This window comes from Gymnoscopelus braueri, assembly GCF_963280865.1.
Source record: "Gymnoscopelus braueri genome assembly, chromosome: 22".
Lineage (NCBI taxonomy): Eukaryota > Metazoa > Chordata > Actinopteri > Myctophiformes > Myctophidae > Gymnoscopelus > Gymnoscopelus braueri.
The window spans coordinates 6,839,952-6,864,771 of NC_137624.1; the positions used below are offsets into that span (position 1 = coordinate 6,839,952).

The following is a 24,820-nucleotide window of genomic DNA, read 5'->3' on the forward strand; positions in this document are numbered from 1 at the left end:
TTTTTTACGACCACGTTAATCCTGCATCTCGGCAGGTTATGCCTGAAAACCTCTGCTATCTGTAGCCATTGGACAAGGCGGGATCCCCCTTTGGTTTTCCATGCAGGGGACTGTCCTATGGATTCGGGTCCAGGACCGAAGCCTAAATATCAACATTTTTCAACGTGGGATTCCCCTTTGGTCTTTGGTTTTCCGTGCGATTGGACTGGTCTTTGAATTGAGGTTGACATTTTTGGGGGGCTTGTCCCGGCTTGTGTTTCCCCATGGGGGGGTGTTTTAGTTTTTTCACTTTCTTCATTGACCTCACTGCGGCATGTGACACAGTTTGACACAGAGGCCTCTACCTTAAGCTCCTGAAGACTTTGCCTGATGTTACTGTAAGCTACATGTTGCTTATACAGGGGCGGCCATAGCTGAGTGGTTAGTGAGCCCGCCTAGGGAGCCAGAGGCCCTGGTTGCCCCAGGTAAGATTCCAGGCCAGGCCAGCAAATGTGTCGATGAAATGAAATTTGTCCCTGAGCAAGACTCTTAACCCCTAATTGCTCACAGGCCCTCATTGGAAACAAGACCGTAAGGACTTTCATGAACGGACCTGTTAAAGGAATTATTATATACCATACCTTTTGTACTGGAGAACTCAAACGGCCAAAGCAGTAAGAGAAGGAGACTGAGGAACGGGCTCCCCCAAGGCTCTGTTCTTGCCCCAATGCTTTTTAACATCTACACTGCCGACATGCCTGTTGGAGAGTGCACGCAATACACCTATGCCGACGACTCAGCCATTGGAAATGCCCTTTAGAAAGATCTCTCACTACTGAGCACTGTATGCTCTGTATTCCATCTTGCCAACCAGTATGCCAATACCACACTAAACATCGAACTCGATGGCCCCAAGTACCTTGGTATCACACTTGACCGAAGCCTCACCTTCAAGCCACACATCCAACAAGTTGCTGTCAAGACCGCTGCCTGTGTAAACGTCCTGAAGTAGACTTGCTGGCACCGGGTGGGGTGCAAACTTCACCACCCTGCGCACCTCTACCCTTTGCCTTGTATACTGATTATGCCGCCCCTGCATGGAGTCACAGCAGCCATACAGCCTCTGTTGATGTTGTGCTCAACACCGCCATGGAGGCTTATCAGTGGTGCCTTAACTCCTGTCGAGTTCCTCCCCATACTGTCTGGCATTCCACCTCCAGAGCTCTGTCAAAACTTGGCTTGCAAGAGTGCAGATGGGCCAACAAGCCCCGCCTGCTGAATATGGCGACCAGAGATTCAAGTGCAGACTCTTCTCCACCAAAGTTAGGAGACTCCTCACCACGAGCCCTCCACACCCTGGATGGATTATTGACTGCTGGAACCATGCAATGTTCAATTCAACATCCACGTTGAGGAAGCTCATCAACTCCCCTTCAACCAATCCTCCCGGGTGCGACTTACCACAGAATGCCTGGGTCAACCTCAACAGACTTTGCTCTGGAGTAGCTATGAACCAACTCTGATCTCCATATGGTTGGAGCGTCTGCCACCGATCTCTGTAAATGCGGAAAACCACAGACTGTTGAACACATCATCGATGAATGCTCAATCTTCAAATCACCACATGGAGTCAGGGGCCTCATTGAACTGGATGATGATACCACTTCTTGGTTGGTCACTTCAATTGTCCCAATTGCCTGTGTACACGAACCAACAAACTTTTTTTCCACTTTTCTTTTTTCTTTTTCACTTTTCTTCACCTCATGGGGGCAGGTCAAAGGGAGGTGAATGTAGCATAGTCACGCTGCCTGAAGACCAGAAGTCCTATATCTTCCTTGACCAAGGGCGAAGGGGGGATCCCCTTTGGATGAGCGGTGGATGTTTGGTTTTGCAAGTGGTGGACCTGGGTTAAAATCTGTGTGGTTAAAGGTAGGGTAAGTGATTTTCTTTGGTTAAAATAAGTGTCAAATAGCTCTATATTCTGATTCTCATTCTCATTGCTTTAGAGTGTTTGTCCGGTAACAGGAGTCTCCATGTCTCTCCAGCTCTTTATTAAACAGAAAATGCATTTTCAGGTCAGGATACCAATTGTATCCAATCAGGATAGAGAACTCAGACAGGATATAGATTAAACAAGTGAAATTGGAAGTGATGACACAAAGAAATGAGCAGACAAAATTGGAACTGGAACACTATAAATGGGTACTCTCTCCTGATTGGCTGAATTTTTGTCACCTACCTGAAATTGTATTATTGTTTAATAAAGAGCTGAAGAGACAGGGAGACCCATGTTACTGAACCTCTATAGCATTGACTACTATCAGGATATAGTGCTTTAACCTTTTAACAAACACTTTTTGTTTTAACCAAAAAATATCACTTACCCTACCTTTAAACACAATTTGAGCTATAACTCCATGTCCAATAAAGTCTTAATAAGGCATTCCACACATCTAGAGAGATGATTTCTTGTAACATATCAAAACAAATCAACCATATATTTTCATGAAGTAACTAGTAACATATTTCACTTCAAGGAACTGCAGCCGACACTATTGCATAAAGGCTTTTAGAAGACTTATGTACGTTTTCTTTGCGTGGAAGATGCAACCATAACACTGTACGTTGGTGCACACAATGCTTGCTACTACAACTGTATGTGATGTTTTCATAATTATCTGGAACATCCAGGATTCATATTTCAGTATCAGAGCAGACTCATGCACTGTACTTTACTTGAGTATGTCCATTTTCAGTGCTTTATACTCCATTACATCTCAGAGGCAAATACTGTACTTTTTTACTCCACTGCAATTATCTGAAACCTTTAGTTACAAAGTTACTTTGCAGATTTATATCGTTATCACAAAACATACATTAACCAGTTAAGCCCTATTTTATACTTAAGCTATTCAAGAAATAGCTGATCTATACACTCCCGATGCATCGCAATGTGATGCGTCGTGAGCTTGTAGATCGGCTATTTTTGAAATATTTTGACACATTTTGAAAACTTTTGAGAAATGTGAAATGGGACATTACTTTTTGTACTTTAAGACAAGTATATTTTCATGCCAATACGTTTGTACTTTACTCAAGTCAAATTTTTAATACAGGACTTTTACATGTAATATAAATGTTGTATCTCTACATTGTGGTATCGCTACTTTTACTCAAGTAAAACAAAAGTCTACTAGTACTTCTTCCACCATTGATTATAATAATAAATTAATATAGGATCGGATGACCAACACATTGTAGAAATTCATCAAATATCATTAAGCCTGTCATGGAATGAATGATGTGACATCTATTCACTAAACAGTGCAATAAGGTGACATAAAACTAGTGTGAATTGCTCACACAAATTCACACAAAATTAAAATGTGCCAAGTAATAAGAGTTGTGCCAAAGCTGGACTTTGGGCATTTTTGAGAGGACTAATGAAATTATAATATTTCCAGATTCACCTAAAACAATAATCTTCCCATACACATGTCCGTTTAAAGGACCACTTCACCCATTTTCAACATTGTCTTCATATAATTGGTCCTCACTGATGGTCATTATAAGATGCCGCCATTTCTGTCTTCTCAGTCTGTCTCTCATTGGTGGGCTGTGGACAGTGCAGAAACCTGACTACCAATGATGTCATCCGTAGGCAGGTCTGGTCATTTATGTATTAATTTGTTTTATTAATACAACAGCAAACGGCTTCTATTTCAGCATTCTAACTTTCCAGGAAGAGAAAGGCTGTAGTTTCTATTAGCTTGGTAATCCCCATCGCTGATGTCATTGGTAGGCAGGTTTCTGAACTGTCCACATACCTCCAATGAGACTCGGAGTGAGTGGACAGAAATGGAGCCATCTTATAACGAGCATCAGTGAGGACCAATTATATGAAGATAAGGCCGGAAATGGGTGACATGCTTCTTTAAGGTTTCAAAACATCAGTAATCGATCTTGGGGCTACAAATTGTGTATAGTCTTAAACTATTTATAGCCAGGTTTTAAATGTGTTTGTAAAATAATGTATTACGTTCCACTCTGTTCCTCGAGAAATGTGGATTTTTGACACTGATGTAAAAAAAATGTAAAGATTTCCGTGTCTGATACTCACCTTAGGGACACGTGTAAATAAATGATATATCCCTGTGGGTTCTGCCTGATGTACTGTACGTTCAAGACTTCTGTACTTGACAAATGCAATGCTTGATTTTTTTTTTTGTATTAATTCATTTCTTCAACTGATAAATGTCATTTAGTTATGGATATGTGTGGTTAAGTGGTTTGTATTGAATGGTTGAATGCAATATGACCATGTTTTTTTTATTTTATTTTATGTTTTATTACCCCACATAAAAAAAAAACATAATTATTCTCTGTTATGGTTGATTTGTTATTCCCCTGTTAAAAGATGATCTATGTACACACATCAACACCACTTTTTTTTATCCCCAGTTATTTTCTGTTCACATTTTAAGGTTTAGTTTGACGTTATAGTGCTGATTATGCAAATGCTTTTGAATAAAATAATCAAATGTAATGTTTTGTTGTTTTCACTTCATGTATTAGAAACTCTACTACAACAATTAATGGATAGATAAATTACCACATATTTAATTCAGTTCTCAACTGGCCAAATTAACTCCTACACTGAAGAAAATTCCAGGTTTATAACATATTTATAACCTGAGCAAACAACCACTGATAAGTCATTGTCAATGACTAAATAGGGAAGAGAATAGGGGGATTTGGCTAATAATGATAATAAGATTCTTATAGGCGTTATTGAATGCTAGAATTTCATTGACATTTCATATTTTGCATTTTTATGCTGCACCTTCTGTTGCTGGCAAAAAAATTACTGTCTTGTTAGTTAACAGTACCCCCTAGTGGCTGCTCGCTGCTAGTGTAGAAACATTTCTTATGCCACTGCACGAGTTCAACACTGTTTGAAATATAACTGAGCGTCCATTTGTTCTTATTTTCTAACAGACCTGAACAATCACTTATTCAATCAGTGCATTGAGTGCAATGTAGAATAATTTATAATCATAAGACACTTATAGCCCAGTAGTGTAGCGATCTTTATTCAGAATTACATGGATTCACATGCATGGGATGAATCTATTATAAATATAAAAAAATCATTAGTGATAAGGCATAGCATGATGTCAGGCAGAACACTCTTATCTCCATATGTTAACTTTTTATGTCTTTTAGTAAACTAAAGCCCTACTTCATCATACAAGAGTGTCACACAAGATTTATGAAAATAGCAGATCTACAAGCACAAACAAACACGTCAGACGGTGAGTTAAATGGCTAAATTATACTAATAGGCTAATACAAGGCACTGACCTCTGAAAAAGTACATTATGAATTGATTGATTGAATACTTTATTAGTCAGTAATGTAAACAGCAGGCTAAAAGGATAACACAAAAAAGTCCTGGGGACTTGTTTCCATTGTAGTCCTATGTATTCAATTAATCAACATAGATGTTTAACCATTTCTGCCAAATCTTTGAATTTGGGGGGGAAATACAGCAATGCATTGATATTAAAAAGAAAATGTACTTTGTTTTGTGTTTTGTATGTCTGAATTCTGAAGTATTTTTTAAAGCATTAAAGGGAAACAGGTACAAACTTTGGCGGGCTACTAGTCCTACATAATTACACCTAAGAAACGCCATTCAAAATTTAAAATGTTCATCTTACTGTGGACATGTTTGTCCACAGTAAGATGTGGACAAACATGTCCACATCTTACTAAATAATAATATGACACTGACCATGATACTGACATGATACTGACCATGATACTGACATGATACTGACCATGATACTGAACATGATACTGACCATTATACTAACAAACATGATACTGTCCAAGTGTCCATGAGTCATTATATTCTACATAATGACTTCATGCCATAACAACGTCACAACCTCGTCATCACAACCATGAGATTGTCCTTTAAAATTAACTGTCCAATAAACAAAACATCATTTAGCAAAGTGATATTCCCTTTAACTTATTTTTTTTTAGTTGTCGACACGGTGGTGCTGCTGGTGTGTAGAATGTTGAACTGGACGATACATCTGAAAGCAGGACCCTGGATTTCCACTTCTATACCCACTGCTGTGGAGGTTGGGCAAAAGGTATATTCCTTTGAAGGGTAACGTGAACCTCAGTGATCATCAGCTGGATGTCCGTGTCTTTGCGCTGGATGAATTTGCCTCCAGTGACACCTACAAGAGGAGAACGTCCCCATGAGGTTCCCCCCACGCGCTGGGGCCACACAGCTGTGCTGATAGAAGATATTGTCTACATCTGGGGAGGGATTCCTTACTGCAACGTGCTTTATGCATTTGAGATCGACACCCATAGATGGTTCAAGCCAGATATTTCTGGTACTGTTCCAGAAGCGATGTATCTGCACTCAGCCTGTGCATTGGGGAGGGTCATGTACATCAATGGAGGATACAACCAGACTAGATTGACTAATTACCACTACAAATATAGACCGACTAATAACATCTACAAGTTGGACAGCGGCACAATGGTCTGGTCTTTAATAAACATCAGAGGCACTCCACCATCTGTTGTCACCTCAAAATGTCACTCTGCCACCATCATCGGGACAAAGATGTTTGTATTTGGGGGCATGATGGCGGGGCGGCACTTCTGCAATAACATCAGAGTGTTTGACACAGAGAGTGAGCACGCTCCAAACATCAATAACAATAATTAAACAGCTGACAAAACGCCAAGCCGAGCTGGAAGCCAGATTGATGGAACAAGAAGGCCGTGAACGGAGAGATAATTTGCGGATTTATGGAATAAGGGAAGACAAAGAAGGCACCGACAAGATTGGGTTCTTGAATAACCTGTTGAAGACCACACTCTGCCTTCCCGACGACATTGAACTTTACTCATGCGTACGCCAAAGTTTGGCGACAAAACCTAGGTCAATTGTGGTCACGTTCGGGAGTTACCTGACAAAAGAAGATGTATCCCGGAGAGCATGGCAGAGAGAGACAGAGACAGAGACACACACACACACACACACAGACACACACACACACACACACACACACACACACACACACACACACACACACACACACACACACACACACACACACACACACACACACACACACACACACACACACACACACACACACACACACACACACACACAGATGTTACAGCTCATGTTCCAGTTCATATTGACATCATAACAGTCTCCAGTACATATTACAGTTTATATTTTCATTTACAGTTACATGGACAGTGCTCTTTAATAACTAAAACATGTGTAATGACAGCTTCAAAAGACAAATATAATACATTAGAACATTGCAACTGCAAGAGCACACTTCATAAAATACTGTAGCATCCCGGGTGGCTAGAGTGGGACGTTAAGGACTGTGTTACTGTATTTGTGTGTGTTATTGGTTTTATATGGGAATGCATTGTGGGGTTATGTTATGGGACTGTGTGTGTGCCTTTAAGGGCAGGCTGTGCGTGGCATGCGCCAGGGGGAAATACAGTTCCATGTGTTCAGAAAGCGGGCAGTTCAGCCTTGTTGTTGTGATGCTAAGCAGGGAGCTAGCAGAAAGAGAGTTGGTTCGGGCCGCGAACCAACTCTATTATTCAAATAATGAATGAAATGCCCACAGTACAGACAAAGCCATGAGTATAGTTGAACGTGTATGTAGTATCTGTTGCTATAACACCTAGTAAATTGATTTAAAAAATACATATATAACAGATTTATTGTAGTAAAAAGTGACTTTATTTCAGTGACGAGACAATATGAGAAGACAGTCGAGAACAAGTAATAATTATAAACAAATCTGTATTGAATGTTTTCTATCTGTCACTTGGCTGAGCAGCAGTGAATGATTTTAAATCAGGCCTGTGTCATTTATAGGAAATATGTGCCAACTAAATTACTTACATAGTGCACACTTATAGGCTCATTTCCCATATTATATGTATATAAGAATGTATGCTAGTCATCTGAATGGTAAAAAAATAAAAAATAATAAGACTTGCTAACAGAATTACAAATACCCCAAATGTGATAATACTTTCGTGTCAGCTTGTTGTAGTGTAGCTAAACATTGTAATAGTAGCGCGCTACACCAGAAGACTCACTTGAGATACTATACCTAACTCTTACTGCACTGCATTGCACAAATTGGCAACCTTTTGTTGAACTGCCTTTTAAAATAGGGAATTGATATTGAATAACAATTTTCAAAGGCCTTCAATATCAGCTTGTAGATCTGCTATTTTAGCTATTTTCACCAATGCAACACGCCAAAATATAAGGACTAGCATAGCATACAGGCAGTAGACAGGCAGTACTTATAACATGATTACATCTTTTGTACATTTGAATATGTTCCTCTTTATTGTCTGACTGCTGGAAGCGATAGTGATGACCAGGACGGTATTCTTCACAGGTAAACACTCGGCATAAACTTTTTAAATCTACCATATTATTATTAGAAAAATTATACATGAATCGTGTAACTTTGTGTAGTTATCTTCTACAGTAAATAGACCTTAAGAGATGCTTATATGCCATCACTTGACAATGTTGTGCAATAACAAATTTGTGCAATGCTCATGCACAGTTCAAAAAAGATTTAAAGTATAGTGTAAGTGATTTACTTTGGTTAAAATAAGTGTTAAATAGCTTTGTATTCTGATCGTACTCATTGCTATAGAGTGTTTGTTCAAGAAAAGGAGTCTCCCATGTCTCTCCAGCTCTTCAATAAACAGAAAATGCATTTTCATCTCTCCTGATTGGCTTAAATGTTGTCACCTACCTGAAAATGTACTATATTCTGTTTACTAAAGAGCTGGAGAGACCCCTGTGGACCGAACAAACGCTCTGTAGCAATGATTACTATCAGAATATAGTACTTTAACCTTTTTAACAAAAAAAAATAAAAGTACCCAAAAATATCACTTACCCTACCTTTAAGCAAAGAGCACAATCTATCAACATCTGCTTACACTTACACATTATGTGCAATTGTGCACTAGTGTTGGAAAAGGGTCAGAAACTTTCTGGAAATGTTCCGGGAATTTGGGAAATGTTGCCCTATGTCAATAACACATTTGACTTTACAGTAAGTAGTAAAGTAGTAGTTTTTTTTGGGGGAAACACACATAAGAAGGCAATACTACTAGGGCATGTTTTGTTTAAAATATCCCAATTTTTAATAGAAATGTTGTTGAATTTCAACCATGCTCTGTGTACGAGTGGTTCCCAACCTTTTTTCCTAGGATCCGCCCTTCTTACATCTGACAAAGCTGAGACATGTTAACCACTTACAATAAGCCCTATACTCGCATGACGATTAGCAAAAATAGCAGATCTACAAGCTCACAACACGCTGCACCGCAGTGCAGCGTGTTGTGAGCTTGTAGATCTGCTATTTTTCCTCATTTTGAAACTTTCTGAAACTTTCTTTTTTGGCGCAACATGTTTAAAATGTTGGACTACCGCCAAACAAGACACACACCACCTGTGAATGGCGCCCCCTGGACCCCAGGTTGGGGAACACTGCTCAATAGCAATGATCGTTGCGGGAATATAAAGCTATTTAACTCTCGGTTTAACAAGAAGACATATCACTTACAGTAACCTTTAAATATTGCAACTGCATCTCAAATTATTCTTTGGGGTCCCAGACTTCTGATAAGCCTTATATTTCCATTTAATTCCCATTATATTCCCGTTAATTCCCATACAAAGTTTCCACCTTTGAATGTTCCCGAAATGCATGCATAGGTCTGCGCACACCACGCCGGGCCAGACCTATAGCCGGTCGAGTGTCTAAACGGAAGTACTGGAATTTGGCGGAAGTACTGGCCAAGGAAATTACGTTTACATTCTCCGTGCATGAAACGAGTGTTGTGATTGGTCAAAAAATATAGTTTCCGGGGGAATACATACCCTATTACAGTACAGTGGTTCTCAAAGTGGGGTTCAGGGACTCTCAGAGTTCCTTGAAGGGGTTCTATATTGACCCTTACAGGTCTGTAACTCTGACAGTAAACTAATGGAACCAATTCGGTTTCTTTTGTTTACTGTCAAGAGTTAAAGGGGGTCCTTCAAATGGTAACAGTAAAATTGCCCATTTTGTCCAAAATGTAAAAAAATATACATATATTTGGGAAATGGTCTTAAGTAATGTGAAGTAACCTATATATGATTAGAACATGCTTGGACATTCAACCATTAAGGTCCCGTCCCGTATTTCTACAATTGCTCCAAATTGCTACAAAACCTTTATCCAATCCTTTTGGGCATAGACAAGAAGTCTGACAATGATATACTATGCATGTTCAAATCATGTATTATATATTTTACACTACTTAAAAGGTGGGGTAAGTGATTTTCTTTGATTAAAATAAGTGTTAAATAGCTCTACATTCTGATAGTACTCATTGCTGTATAGAGTGTTTGTTCAGTAACAGTAGTCTCCATGTCTATCCAGCGCTTTATTAAACAGAAAATGCATTTTCAAGTCGGGATACCAATTGTATCCAATCAGGATGGACATTGTAACTTGAAAGCTATTAAAAAAAAGCTGATAAATGGGTACTCTCTCCTGATTGGCTGACATTTTGTCATCTACCTGACTATGTGTTTTCTGTTTATTAAAGAGCTGTAGAGACAGACTCCTGTTACTGAACAAACACTCTATAACTATGATTACTATCAGAATATAGAGCTTTAACTTTTAAATTAAGACAATTTTTTTAAATATATATAATTTTTTACATTTTCGGCATATTTTACATAGAGGTGCCCACTCTTCTTGTATCCCTTCACATGTAAAGGTTTGAGAAACACTGCCCTATTAGACACTCTGCTAGGTTGTTACCAGGCGAGATGAGAAAAGGCTGGAAACGAGGCGCGCACACACACACACACACACACACACACACACACACACACACACACACACACACACACACACACACACACACACACACACACACACACACACACACACACACACACACACACACACACACACACACACACACACACACACACACACAGTATTGTAGAAAAAAAACTGTTATTTATAAAATGTCACATAAACAAACCATTCACAATCTGGGGTTAAGAACAAATTATGAAAATACATATTTTTTCACAATCTGGGGTTAAGAACAAATTATGAAAATACATATTTTTTCATATACTTTTATACACAAAGGCTACATTATTTCCATGTTGTCCCAATCATACACAATTGAGTCCCAGGTATTATTAGGTCCAACTTGGTCTCAGTGTATTCCACACAAGCGCTGAGAGTCACAAGCACTGTGAGATTAACGTCCGATTCATAAATTACTTATGTCACATTATTACATTATGTCGCTCGCGGAAAATAGCTGATCTGTGAGCTCACTGCTATTTTCTGTCTGGGACACTGACACCTCATACGACGGAGTATAGTGTATATTAAAGGAGTAGTTCGACCAAAAAAGTACTTATTTTCTCTCAATTACACACCCCATGAAGCCTTGAATTCGTGGAGATGTTTTTGTTAAAAACGCATTCCTGAGCCAATAATTCGATGACCGGGTGGCTGCTCCGTAGAAGACTCAATTGAGTCTCCTACCGGATAGACTCGGCCGGTCATCAAATTATTGGCTCAGGAATGCAACAAAAACTAAAACATCTCCATGAATTCAAGGCTTCATGTGGTGTGTAATTGAGAGAAAATAAGTCATTTTTGAGTGAACTACTTGTTTAACCCATTAAGACTGGGAACGGATCTCTGTCATTTTAGATTTCTTTGGCTATTCAAAAATAGCAGATCTACAAGCTCATAGCATGGCACCGCGCTATGAGCTTGTAGATCTGCTATTTTTGAAAAATCATAAAAATTTGTTTTTGAACATCTTTGAATATGCGACCTTTTGTAATTTTAAGCGACCATTTGTAATTGTCAAAAGTCTCAACAAATGTCTTAATTTTTCTGAAAAACTATTGTTGCTATATCAGTGGTGCTCAAACATTTTCATGTCAAGGACCCCCAAAATTATGTTTTTGGCCGCCGATCTCCATCAGAATATGTTGTTCCAGGGACCCCCCAGAAGCAAAGATTTGAGTTAAAAATGTTGTTTCAAAACAATATATGTATTCAAAGATTTGCACAAAAGTTCAAGATTTTTTTAAATAGCAGATCTACTAGCTCATAGCGCAGCACTCGGTGCCGCGCTATGACCCTATTATATGACCCTATTATAGATCCAAGGGTCTATAATAGGCCCCCTCCTTTTCTTTTACCTCTAAACCAAATCTATCAAAAACAATAGCATAGATTTGAGCTTGTAGATCGGCTATCGTTGCCATTTGAAAACGCGGATTCATTTGAAAGGTCAAGCTGAAGATGGTTTGACTTTTCAAGCTATTTTCAAGCCTCTGGTCAAATTCTAATGCCCATGACTCAATGACACACAATGACATTTCGTCGACATTGATTGAACTATTCAGGTAAGTGTGGTAATGTTTTAACGCCATGTAAAAAAATAAAATAAAATAAAATAAAAAATAAAATAAATCCCCTTCTTAACCCATTAAAACCTGGAAAGCATCCGTGCCAATTTAGATTTTAGCGTTGGCTATTCAAAAATAGCAGATCTACAAGCTCACAGTGCATCACTTTGTGCCGCGCTGCGAACTTGCACATCTGCTATTTTTGAAAAATATAGAAAATGTTTGGGAACTTTTTAATCGTTTAGATTTTTTTTACATAAATCTTCTCTTCTGGGGGTCCCTGGCACAAAACATTTTCAGATGGGGGTCCATGGCCAAATACATATCAATTTGGGGGTCCTTGACATGAAAAGGTTTGAGAACCCCTGCCCCGTTGCGGCTGTCAATAAACGCTGAGTGCGTGCGTTATGGACATGATATCGTAAACGCTCCTCCACTCATAACATGCTTTCTGTGGACATGGCCCCTTACATTGTACTTCGTCGGAAATAGGCAATCCACAAGCTCACAATGTGTCGTGCTAGGACGCGTTGTGAGCTTGTAGATCGCCTATTTCTGTTGCGAGAAGACATCAGCGTGGAACTAAATCAGGCTTAAAAGGTTACTGGCTTTTGTCACAGTCGACAAATATGTTCAACGCAACATGGACACAGTTCCAAAACGAACTACGTCCTCTTCCTGACACATACCTGCTTTCGGTTTAAAACATCGGGTCGACCTCGGCAGCGCGCGTCACCATTACGAAACGCATGGCGTCCCGAACCGTGGCCCGTTGGGGCGTTTGTTAAGACATTGTCAAAGTGTTTATTACAACTTCCTGTCTCCCGCCAGGATACTCTGGTACAAGATGTGTGTGAGCGGAACGTAGCACTTCTCCGAGGAATCCAAGAAATACAGCGGCTCCGTGATGGTGGACGGGTCGAAGCCGCTCTTCACCAGCTGGAATTTCTGTTGCTTGAAAGTGCCGGTTATCTCCATGTATTCCTGCAATGAAACACAATGAAACACAATTTACCATCATCAGCAACAACGACAACAACAACAGCAATAATAATAAATATAATATTTATTTATTTGCAGCTAGGGGGGATACAGCAGTGGTCCGGGAGCAAATATTAAAAGGGGGGGGGTGTAAGGTCTTGTCTGTTTATCCAACATTTTAAACAACTAACTCCCACATGCAACATCATTGTGCAGCACACTAACATCGTTAAAAAGAATGTTGCAAAACTAGCAGAGGGCTGAACAACACAAGTGCGTGTATGTACGTGCACTGGAGGTCTCAGCTTTATCAGATGTAAGAAGGGGGGCTTCAAGGAAAAAAGGTTTTAAACCCCAGCTTTATAGCGTATCTGGAACGCATCTTCCTAGCTGGAGACAGACTTGAACCTGAGGTCATGTGATCACACCATGCAGCTCACCACTCGAATTACAGCTGTGCATGTTCCACTCAAAGATATTTTGACACCCAGAAATGTTTGTATGATTATTACATGCAGTGTAATAAATCACAAGCATGATTTAGAATGATAATTAAAGGGATAGTTCACTCCCAAACTAACTTTTTTTCTAGCGATTAGTCACCCCATGGAGACTTCATGGGTTGTTTTTTTTCGTCGCATTCCTAAGCCAATTATTTGATGACCGGCAGCGGTTCCGGTAGGAGACACAAAGAGTCTCCTTTGCGTCTCCTACCGCAAAAACTAAAAAAATATCCATGTATTCAAGTCTTCATGGGGTGACTAATCGTAACAAAGTATTTTTTGGGGTGAACTATCCCTTCAAACTGTTTACTGACACTGATTGAGGTGTCACGCCAGCACATCAGAAATGTGTATTTTTCCATGGTCATGGCATAACCCTGGCCTTATTCTACCTCACAACACTGTTAACAGCTGGCACATTTTCAATGGTATCAAGGTCATTTTAAGCTTGTGATATTGCTTCTAAACTTGAAACCCAGGTCTCACCTACAGTAACCCCAGACCACTTCATTAGGCTAGGATGGCTCAAGGTGGTTTGAGCTGGGAAACTCAGCCAAAACAAATTCTCTCGGCCACATGCATTACATTTGAATCCTCGGGAGAGTTGAGAGAAAAGTTGTTTTTTAAATGTAAAACAGTGAACTATCCATTTAAAACCCATTAATACCTGGAACGCATCTGTGTCACTTTTAGATTTCTTTAGCCTATTCAAAAATAGCAGATATACAAGCTCATAGCGCGGCACCGAGTGCCGCGCTACGAGCTTGTAGATCTGCTATTTTTGAAAAATCGTGAAAATTATTTTTTTTACATTTTTTTCCGAAAAACTGGAGGATTTAGAAAATGTTTAGAAGCGGCCTCAGGTCTTAATGGGTTAACCACACAGTCCCACAGGGCACTATACTAGGTCCCCTCTTTTTTTCCGGGTTAAGTATTCTATGGGTGGGCGCTCGGGTGGCACAGTGGTAAAGTACCTGCCCCACTACCGCAGAGTCAAGGGGTTCGAATCCACCATGCTGCATCCAGCTTTGTCGAGTGTCTGTCCGTGTTTGCGGGAGGGAAGCCGAGCGGGTGATATTTGTCACTGCACGTAATTGTACGGGCTGGGGGGCACCTGTCAGTGGGGAGTGTTGGGCGGGAGGAGTAGGACGGAGGCCGCGCGACATCCTCCCGATGGGGGCTCCTCACTGGCAGGTGAGCCAGTGGGACACAACACAGAGAAATGTGGGGAGGAAATGAATTGGCATAACGACTACATTGCGGACAAAAAGGGGTGAAAAGTAACGACAAATAAAAGATTGTCAGTTCTTACCTGAATGCGTATGAAGATGGGACGGGCGTAGGCTGGTAGATCGTTCACCACGCGTTCAAACAGTTTCTCCCCGTCAAACGTATGATCCGCTCTTATGATGACAGCAGCCATCCCTGCTCTGCCTTCATTTCCTGTGGACCACACACACACATCTCTGTTCAGTACTGTGTGGACCAAGGGGTTTTCAACAGGGGTTCCGGGACCCCTAGGGGGTCCTCAGAGATACTGCAGGGGGGGGGGGGGGCAAATCTTTGTGTGATAGCACCTTTACTTTTTATATTTTTACATTAACCACTTGAACCCCTCGCATCCTTATTCTAACATTAGCCGAAATCTACAAGCTCACAACGCGTGTGAGCTTGTAGATCTGCTATTTTCGGCAAAGAGGTTTGGTGTACAGGGAAAAAAGAGCAGACCAAGTACCGAGCCAAAGGTCAAGTTTACAAAGTATTGAGGGTTTAAGTCGTTAAATGTCAATGAAAACGCACATTTAACATGAATCCAATATGTAGTGGGGGGTCTCTGCTTCATCTCTCTCTCAGCTAAGGGGTCCTTGGCCTTAAAAAACGTTGAAGACCCGTGCCGTAGACCACACACCTCATTGTCAACACATCCTCAAAGCTGCTCCTAACCAAATCGGTAAGCAGGAATTCAAACCTTTTTTGTGCAAGAACAATGTCTTTTATTTCAGCATGCTAACTTTCCAGAAAGAGAGAGGCTGGAAGCTTGGAATCCCTGTCATTGATGTCACAAGCCCACCAATGAGACACAGAGAAATGGTGCCATCTTATACTGCAGCCTTATTAGTGAGGACCAATTATATGATGACAAGGATGAAAATGGGTGAAGTGCTCCTGCTCATTTAAGTTTTTTCCCTGTGGTGCTACAGACTTCTACCATGGGCTGATAGTTTTAAATAAATCATTTTGAAACGTGCCAAACATAACCCATAGAAACAATAAAACTGGCACATCCACTGGACGGCAGGTGCAGGACCAACAGTGGATAATATAAGAAAGAATAAAGTCTGCACACTGAAAATGTTAAAAGAAGCTCCCAGGCAAACATAACCCATGACCATATCAGCTGAATAGATTTACAGAATAATAGCTCACGCTCACGCTCACACACACACACACACACACACACACACACACACACACACACACACACACACACACACACACACACACACACACACACACACACACACACACACACACACACACACACACACAATACCTGTAATTTCCACGCCGTAAACATTGACTTCCTGGATGAAGTCTACCAGTCCAAGTGTTTCCGCCACTTCAGTGGTCGCCACATTTTCACCTTTCCACCTGACATCAGCCAATGCAAACACAACACAATTCATTACCCAAGAGTCTCTGCAAGCATGTCCGGCGAGGAGGCGCTGTGATTGGCCAGTCTTCGCTTTGACTGGCAGTTCTGCCTTGGTGCCTTGGCAAATGCCTTGATGAAACTCACTGTCTCCCCTATACATGGTAACAGTGGCGTAGCCAGAACGCTAGTTTAGGCCGGGCCTAGGCGAGAGTGGGTGGGAACGCATGCACGCGCGTGCCGACATTTTAGTTTTTTTGGCGGATTTTGTCACTTTTTTCTGGTTTTTGGTTACTTTATTTTGTTTTTTAGGTTAGGGTTATGTTATTTAATTAAAAGCTTTCTATGTGTTCTATGTGTGCGGCCCACCCAGGCCCACCCGTGGCTACGCCCCTGCATAGTAATACAGTCAAGCCCCTAGCAGGGTCTATACATGTATGGAAGGATGACCGCTATTGCTTAAACATGCTTAAACATATGCTATATAGTTGTTAAAAAGTTACATAGTGCTGCTTTAACCACTTGAACCCTATAGTCCCTCAGGGCTCTATACTAGTATATTTTCAGGTTTCGCTCTACATGAAATATCTTTGCTGAAAATAGCCAATCGACAAGCTCACAACGAGTCGCTTTGAGGCGCGTTGTGAGCTTGTCGATGTGCTATTTTCTGCGAAAGCTTTCACCACAATACGGATGCTGGGGTTTAAGTGGTTAAATATGTGGAACATTCGTTTTAGTCTTTTTGACGACACCATCTGGTAGCTCCATTGTCATTACAGCGTTTGTCTATACGGAAGTACCGCTCAAAAACGGTCCTAGCGCCAGAGGATATTTTTGGAACGCACCCACAAGTTGTCAGAAACTGTATTTATTAATTTTAAAATACAGCAATAATTTAAATAAGATTTCCGGTACATTTCTGGTGCTTGTCATTTTGGCACGTGTCAGGGAGAGACACTTTTTATTTCATAGTGTTTGGAGAAGAACACATTTGTAAAATACCAATGAAAGATTCTATCAAAAAATTACTTTTGTTTCATTGAAGCAGTTACACAATATGACCTTAAAGGAGTAGTTCACCCAAAAACAAATCTTATTTCTATCAATTACACACCCAATGAAGCATTGCATTCATGGAGATTCTTTTAATTTTTGTCGCATTCCTAAGCCAATAATTTGACTACCGGCGGAGAGATGCTAATGTATCCGGTAGGAGACTAAAAGGAGACTCTTTGAGTCTCCTACCGGAGAGACCGCCGGTTAGCAAATTATTGGTTCAGGAATGCGACAAAAACAGAATAATCTCCATGAATTAAATGCTCCATGGGGTGTGTAATTGATAGAAAATATGTCATTTTTTAGGTGAACTATGCCTTTTCCTCTCGTCTACCTGTAGGTGTCTCCCACTCTGTCTTTGAAGCAGATGAAGTCGTCCTGGTCCTCGGCCATCAGGTCCCCTGTGTTGACGTAGGCGTCGCCCGTCACAAACACGTTTCGCATCAGCTTCCTCTCCGTCAGTACTTTGCTGCCGGCATAGCCGAAGAACGGGCTGGTGGCGCTCACCTTCGACAGCAGCAGTCCCGTCTCGCCTGGGGGGAGAAAAACAAAAACTAAACTTGAGACAGGAGGCAGGATCTATACATGGGCGCTGTTCAAACATCCCTTTCTATGGAGACAGATTTATACGTAGTTGTATGATAGTATCCAGCGCCTAAAATAGCCTATTGACATGTAATATGAGAAACATTGTTTTAAAGTTGCCATATAAACTTCGAGAAAAGTGGAGAAGCACTGCCTGTGACCTGCAAGGGCGAAGGGGTCATAGGGCAATGTTTAACGATCTGGTTCAATTTATTGAAAAGCGAGTCAGAATTGTTTCAGATCCATTGTTTGGCAGTGGTGTAAAGTAACTAAGTACATTTACTCAAGTACTGTACTTAAGTACAATTTGGGGTATTTTTGACTTTACTGGAGTATTTCCAATTTTCAATACTTTTACTTGTACTCCACTACATCTCCACTACAATTGTTTGAAAACTTTAGTTACTAGTTACTTTGCAGATATAGATTATTATATTATAAAACATGAATAAACCACTTTAGCCCCATTTAATACCGAGGCTATTTTCAAACATTTTGTACTTTAAGTATATTTTGATACTTTTGTACTTTTACTCAAGTAACATTTTGAACACAGGCCTTTTACTTGTAACAGAGTATTTTTATGTTGTGATATTGCTACTTGTACTTAAGTAAAATATCCGAGTACTTCTTCCACCACTGTTGTTTGACAACATTCAGGAAATAGAGGTGCAGCTCCAAGCCAGATAGAGGGTCAGAAGGAGCAAAGAGGAAGCAGTTTTGCCACAAATGTTGTTGTGAAGGAAGGAAAGGCAACGTCAGAATGGACGCACACTCCTCCCCTCCCCCTACTTACCAAGTGTGTTTGTACTGCAAAAGGAGCAGTCACTTATTGGACAAGTGCACACAGTTTGAAGGAACATTGCACAAGGGAAAGATTCATAAAGGAGAAGGGAATCTGTTTGTGCTGCCTAAAGGAGGGACTCATAAGCAAGAACTGTGTGGAGCGGTTAAGTTGCAATGTGTGTGGTCAGAAATGTGTGCCGCACTATGAGCTTGTAGATCTGCCATTTTTTGAATAACCAAAGTATAAAATAATGGTTAAGGTGGTTGTGGTTCAAAACTAAAGTGACACAGATGCTTTCCCGGTTTTAATGGGTTAAATAACAACGCAACACCTGCACCTCACTGCGGCCACACGACAAGACCAGCTTGGAGCTGGTCTTAAACTTGAAGCAAAAAGTCTGCGGGGAAAACAGCATTGCGCCGTGATCGCACGAGACCACAACTCATTTTAAGACCAGCACACCCCGCACGCAAAGTCAGCGCTAGATAATTTGCTATGGGGCTGCACCATTATGGCCAAAATGAGTATCACGATTATTTAGATTTAATATTGAGATCACGATTATTTATCACGATTATTCATTGAGTTTAATGACAAAAATGGTTTTGAATCAAAATAAAACTGGGCCTCGAGAATAAATACCAAAACTTAACACTAAATGACAACAACAGAGCACTGCTTTCACCTTTCAATATTTCTGCTAATTAACACATCTTTGCAGATGTAAATAATGTTTGTTTTTACTCCAGTGTATCTCCAATGAGCAAAATATTAAGTATTTTACTCCATTCATTGTACCTGCATGATGAATGTGAATAAAACTGCTGAACCTCACTAGTGGACATTTTAACTGATACTTTGTCGTATGACAGTTTTGCGTGCCGAAAATAGTCGATCTACAAGCTCACAATGCATCACACTTTAAATATCAATAATCGGACGATCATATGAATGTAATTGTGGGAAGCTAAAATTGTGATCCCAATTACAATTTGATTAATTGTGCAGCCCTAGTGTGTAGACAAACAGGCAAGTAGGGGGAATGATCCTGAAACGTGCCTTGCACTGGCGTTATGTGGTTTAGCCACAGGGCCCTACTGCATCAAACAGTAAGTATCAAACAAATAATCAAGCAAAGTAAATTGTACCTCAAGATTGAACTCTAGTAAGGTACTTGAGGAAAGTACTGGGTGGTGGGCTTACCTTTCTTCACTCGCTGACAGAAACCGTTGGGATCTTTCACAGGTTCGTCTTTCACCAGGTCATACTGCACCAAGTCATACTTGAACAGGAGCTGTGTCAAACAGGTCAAAAACACAAGGAAAAAAACAACAGTTTTTGAGTGGGGTTTAGCTTTCATTTCATTTAGTTTTTTTCATTATTGGACCAATGGGGAAACGAAAAACAAATCAGCATTCAATCCAAGTACATCAATTTCTTAATTTTGAACACAAAGCCATAATTTTTTTATGCCGCTGGTCAAATGCCAAGGCGTCTACAACAGTGGTTCTCAAAGGGTCTGTCATTTGTACACTCTCAGAGTTAAATGATCACAGTTAACAGTGTAGATTAGGCTTCCAGAGATTTAAAAAAAATAGCATCAAATGGGGGTCCGTGGTCTAATCTAATGCATATAAAGGGTCCTTGAAATTCAAACTTCCATGAACTACCCCACGTGAGGGTTGACATTTCTAACACTGAGTAAACGCCTGAAATTGAATTTTGACCTTCAGGCAGTACCACTTGTCAACCAGTAGGTGTCCTACCCAACCACCACCACAGCTGTGTGTGGGTTATATTGTATTAACATACTCTACCATACAGATTGGACAAAATTGCATTTTATTCATTTTTAAAAAGTGCTGCTTTAACCACATTTCAAAATGAAAATGTAAAATGTAATTTGAAAAACAGCCGTGTTTTTTGGAAACACCAGCAGCCAAATTGTCAAATAATATAAGAAATAGGCAACAATTTTGAAAATAGCCGATCTACAAGCTCGCGTTGTGAGCTTGTAGATCTTCTATTTTCACAATATTTATCTGTGGAACCGAGTCAAACTAAATGTAACGCCTCGACTCCTACAATTCCAAGTGCTTGTCAGGGTGGGGGGTCCCCCGTTCAAATATGATTATTTTGGGGGGTCACGGCCTCAAAAGGTTGAGAACCACTGAGTGCTTTGTACAAAGCACGACTTTAAACGTATAATTGCAAGAAAGTGCCATGTGCAACGTCCAAATGTTCAGGAGAGGAAAGGAGTTTCGTAAGAATATAATCAAATTACCAGAAAAGGGGGCAAAGATGATTTAAGTGCCTTCTGTTTTGGCTGATCAGTAAAACTGTAAGGTTAATGCTCTTAACCTTACAGCAGCTTTGAGGGATTAACGCACAGACAACCATTCTGTGCTCCAGGCTCTTTTTTGTTTTATCCTCGCTGACTACCCAACTGAATACAACATCGTTGTTGTCGGGCAGAAACCTCCTATCTCCATCGTAAATTAACGCCTTACTTGATCATACTACAGAGCCGAGCTTGTAGATCTGCTACTTTTGCTATTTTTGAATTTGAATCGTGAAAAGTTACAGTTTTGGACATATGAGGTTTCCACCCAACAGACAATATACTCACTACTCGCATGTTAAAGTCCTTAGTGGTCTTTTACCTGCCATTGACGAGATTTCTCGTTTTTCTCTGCATGGCTCAGCCAGCCGTCGACGAGAAAAACGATATTTTTTGGGGGGGCTTTTTTAATTTTTCGTTTATCGCAAAGGAAGCAGGAGATAACGCGATGCGAAGATTTTTTGCTCCATTCACTTCAATGTTAAAAAATAAACGGAGACAAAATTCACATTTTACCTATTTTTGCAATGTATTTTCTATGGCAGGGAAGGGGGTAGATTGTGTATATACTCTGGCAGTTAAAGAGTTAATGGTACTCTGGGGGACTGGTTTCTACACTTGGGGATGTTGCTGTACCTGCTTGGTACCAGTGCTGGAAGTACATATACTCAAGTACTGCACTTAAGTACAATTCTATATTATATTTTTTACTTTTTTCCAATTGTCAATACTTTACACTTCTACTCAATAACTTGTTTGTTTATTATTATTACGATTACTCCACTACATCTCAGAGGCAAATATTGCACTTTTACTTCGTGCCGCGCTGCGAGCTTGTAGATCTGCTATTTCTCTCTTTTTTTATCTTTAAAGTGTGAGAACAACTGATTTAGAAGGAATTTGTGGAATCGGCCTCAGGTTTTTAATGGGTAATGTTGAGCACTTTTGAGGATCTCCCTTCTGCCGTCTGGGGAACGTTACAGGAGCATCAGTGCAAGGACAGAAAGGATGAGGAACACTTTCTTCCCCCAGGCAATCAGATTGTTGAACTCAAATCTCCCTAGTAGATGAACCTTGGGAGGTGTATGCATTCTTATGCATCAGAATAGATGAGATGAATTATGGATGAAATTCATTCCGTTTTAATACATTGTTTTTATCTGGGTATGCTTATTTTTACAACATGAATTCTTAGTTTTTAGGACTTTTTATTCAGGTCGATAGGGTATGTTTCTGCACTGTTTGTTTTGATTCTTTCATGAATTCTGCTGTCTTTTACTAGGAGAAACACAACACTGCTTGCAGATGGAGAACAAATGACAAATGAAGCCATCTTGAATCTTGAATCTTTTCCCACCACTGATTAGGAGGGCTTATAGCTTCAGCCCAGTGTCTCTTTTCAGTGATGCCTTTCCTACCCTGTATGTGACCCAGCGGCCTGGATAATACACCGCGTTATTCTTAGTAAATAACCCCTCCCACCCCCCACCCCCCTTCCCCCCATCCACTTAGGGATAAAAATAAAGTAGCCATGTGCTCATGTTGAAAGAGGTGGACATCCAGGTTACCGAGGGAGACTTGCCTCTTGCTGAAACTCCCTGCTGTATATGCAGTGGTTCTCGAACCTTTTCATGTCAAGGACCCCCCACATCATTTAATATGTGTTTGGCCGCGGAACACCGTCACAAAAATATTTGGTGCCACCAGAGCTACTGCCTCTCTTGGCATATTACTATAGGCTGCATTGGTCAAGTTCAAGTTTATTATGTCCCAAACTGAGCAATTTATGTTACAGATAAACTCCAAGACACAGTAAACATACATACACAAGACATAAACATAGACATAGACATGATCACAAGATCCAGATAATAAGAGCTACTATTATGCTTCCTGCTTCCATTATTGATGGCACGAATGGAAGTTAGTACAAATGAGAATATGTACCTACTGTTTTTAGCTGCCGGGGTCTTTGGCCGGAAGGTAAGGAAAGTAACTAAGTACATGTACTCAAGTACTGTACTTAAGTACAATTTTGAGGTATTTGTGCTTTACTTGAGTATTTCCAATTTCCAATACTTTTACTTCTACTCCACTACATCTCAGAGGCAAATATTGTACTTTAACTCTACACTACAATTATTTGAAAACTTTAGTTACTAGTTACTTTGTAGGTTTTGATTATTATTACAAAACATACATTAACCACTTCAGCCCTATATACATTGCGGCCATTTGAAAATAGCCGATCTACAAGCTCACAGAGCTTGTAGATCTGCTATTTTCAAAAGATTTTTATAAAATGTAAAACTTGTAATGGGACATTCTGCATAATGAGTACTTTTACTTTTGGTACTTTAAGTGCATTTTGATGCCAATACTTTTATACATTTACTCAAGTACATTTTGAATTCCGCACTTTTACTTGTAACAGAGTATTTCTACATTGCAGTATTGATACTTTAACTTAAGTAAAACCTTTGAGTGCTTTTTCCACCACTGGTCATCTGGTACAGGGAGGATGAATGCATATACAGTATATCGTTTTTACCGATTTTCAGTGACCACCTTTCTTTTACTGATGCACTTTGAACGTGCCATTTTCATTCACGTTTGAAATCTAGGCTCCTACCGTTGCTAAGCTGCCGGTATAGCGCACATGTCCGGCACTCTGAACTCTCAATGACCCCAATCAACAACCTGTAGGCTCCTCACACAGAGAAGCAGTCTCACACACAGACAGTGCTGCCTGCAGTGGATAGAACAGAGTTTTTTTGACTCGCGGTAATTACCACCTTGCAGATAATACAAATAATATATATTATGAAAAGTATAATTTGCTACAATTTGCCCAGAGTGCGGAGATAGTTGTGCCGTGGTGAGCATGCGGATCGCGGGTCCGCCCATAGAGTACCACTGAAATACAGGCTTAAAGGGATAGTTCACCCCTCAAAATGACTTTTTTTCTATCGATTAGTCACCCCATGGAGACTTGAATTCATGGATATTTTTAGTTTTTGTCGCATTCCTAAGCCAATCCAAGCCTTGATGACCAGCGGACCGATAGGCAGCGGTTCCGGTAGGAGACACAAAGGAGACCAGGGGCGTCGTTACGCAGGGGCTTCGGTGGCTATAGCCACCAATGTTTTATCCAAAGCCTGAGTGCCGCGCTACAGGCTTATAGATCTGCTATTTTTGAATAGCCAAAGTGTAAAATAATGCTTTTTTGCTCAAATCTAAAGATGACAGACACAGATGCGTTCCCCGTCCTAACAGTTAATGGATTAACTGTTAGGAGCAGCACTAGGCAAATATTAAGCAGCATTTGGGTCTTCAGTGTCTTGCTCAAGGACACACCGAGCTTGGAGGAGATGCGGAT

At 40.3% G+C, this 24,820-nt stretch overlaps 1 protein-coding gene across 1 annotated transcript in view; it reads right to left on the reverse strand.

Annotated features, from left to right (window-relative positions):
* Positions 1-11,185: 11,185 nt before the first annotated feature.
* Positions 11,186-24,820, reverse strand: part of slc27a6 (solute carrier family 27 member 6) — a 32,033-nt gene continuing 18,398 nt past the window's right edge. The window contains exons 7-11 of the mRNA XM_080419764.1: positions 20,304-20,394; positions 18,063-18,261; positions 16,574-16,671; positions 15,332-15,462; positions 11,186-13,519 (exon numbers count right to left, since the gene is read on the reverse strand). Of these exons, the coding sequence (XP_080275890.1) occupies positions 13,343-13,519; positions 15,332-15,462; positions 16,574-16,671; positions 18,063-18,261; positions 20,304-20,394 (696 nt within the window). The 3' untranslated portion in view covers positions 11,186-13,342. The remainder of the gene's footprint in view (positions 13,520-15,331; positions 15,463-16,573; positions 16,672-18,062; positions 18,262-20,303; positions 20,395-24,820) is intronic.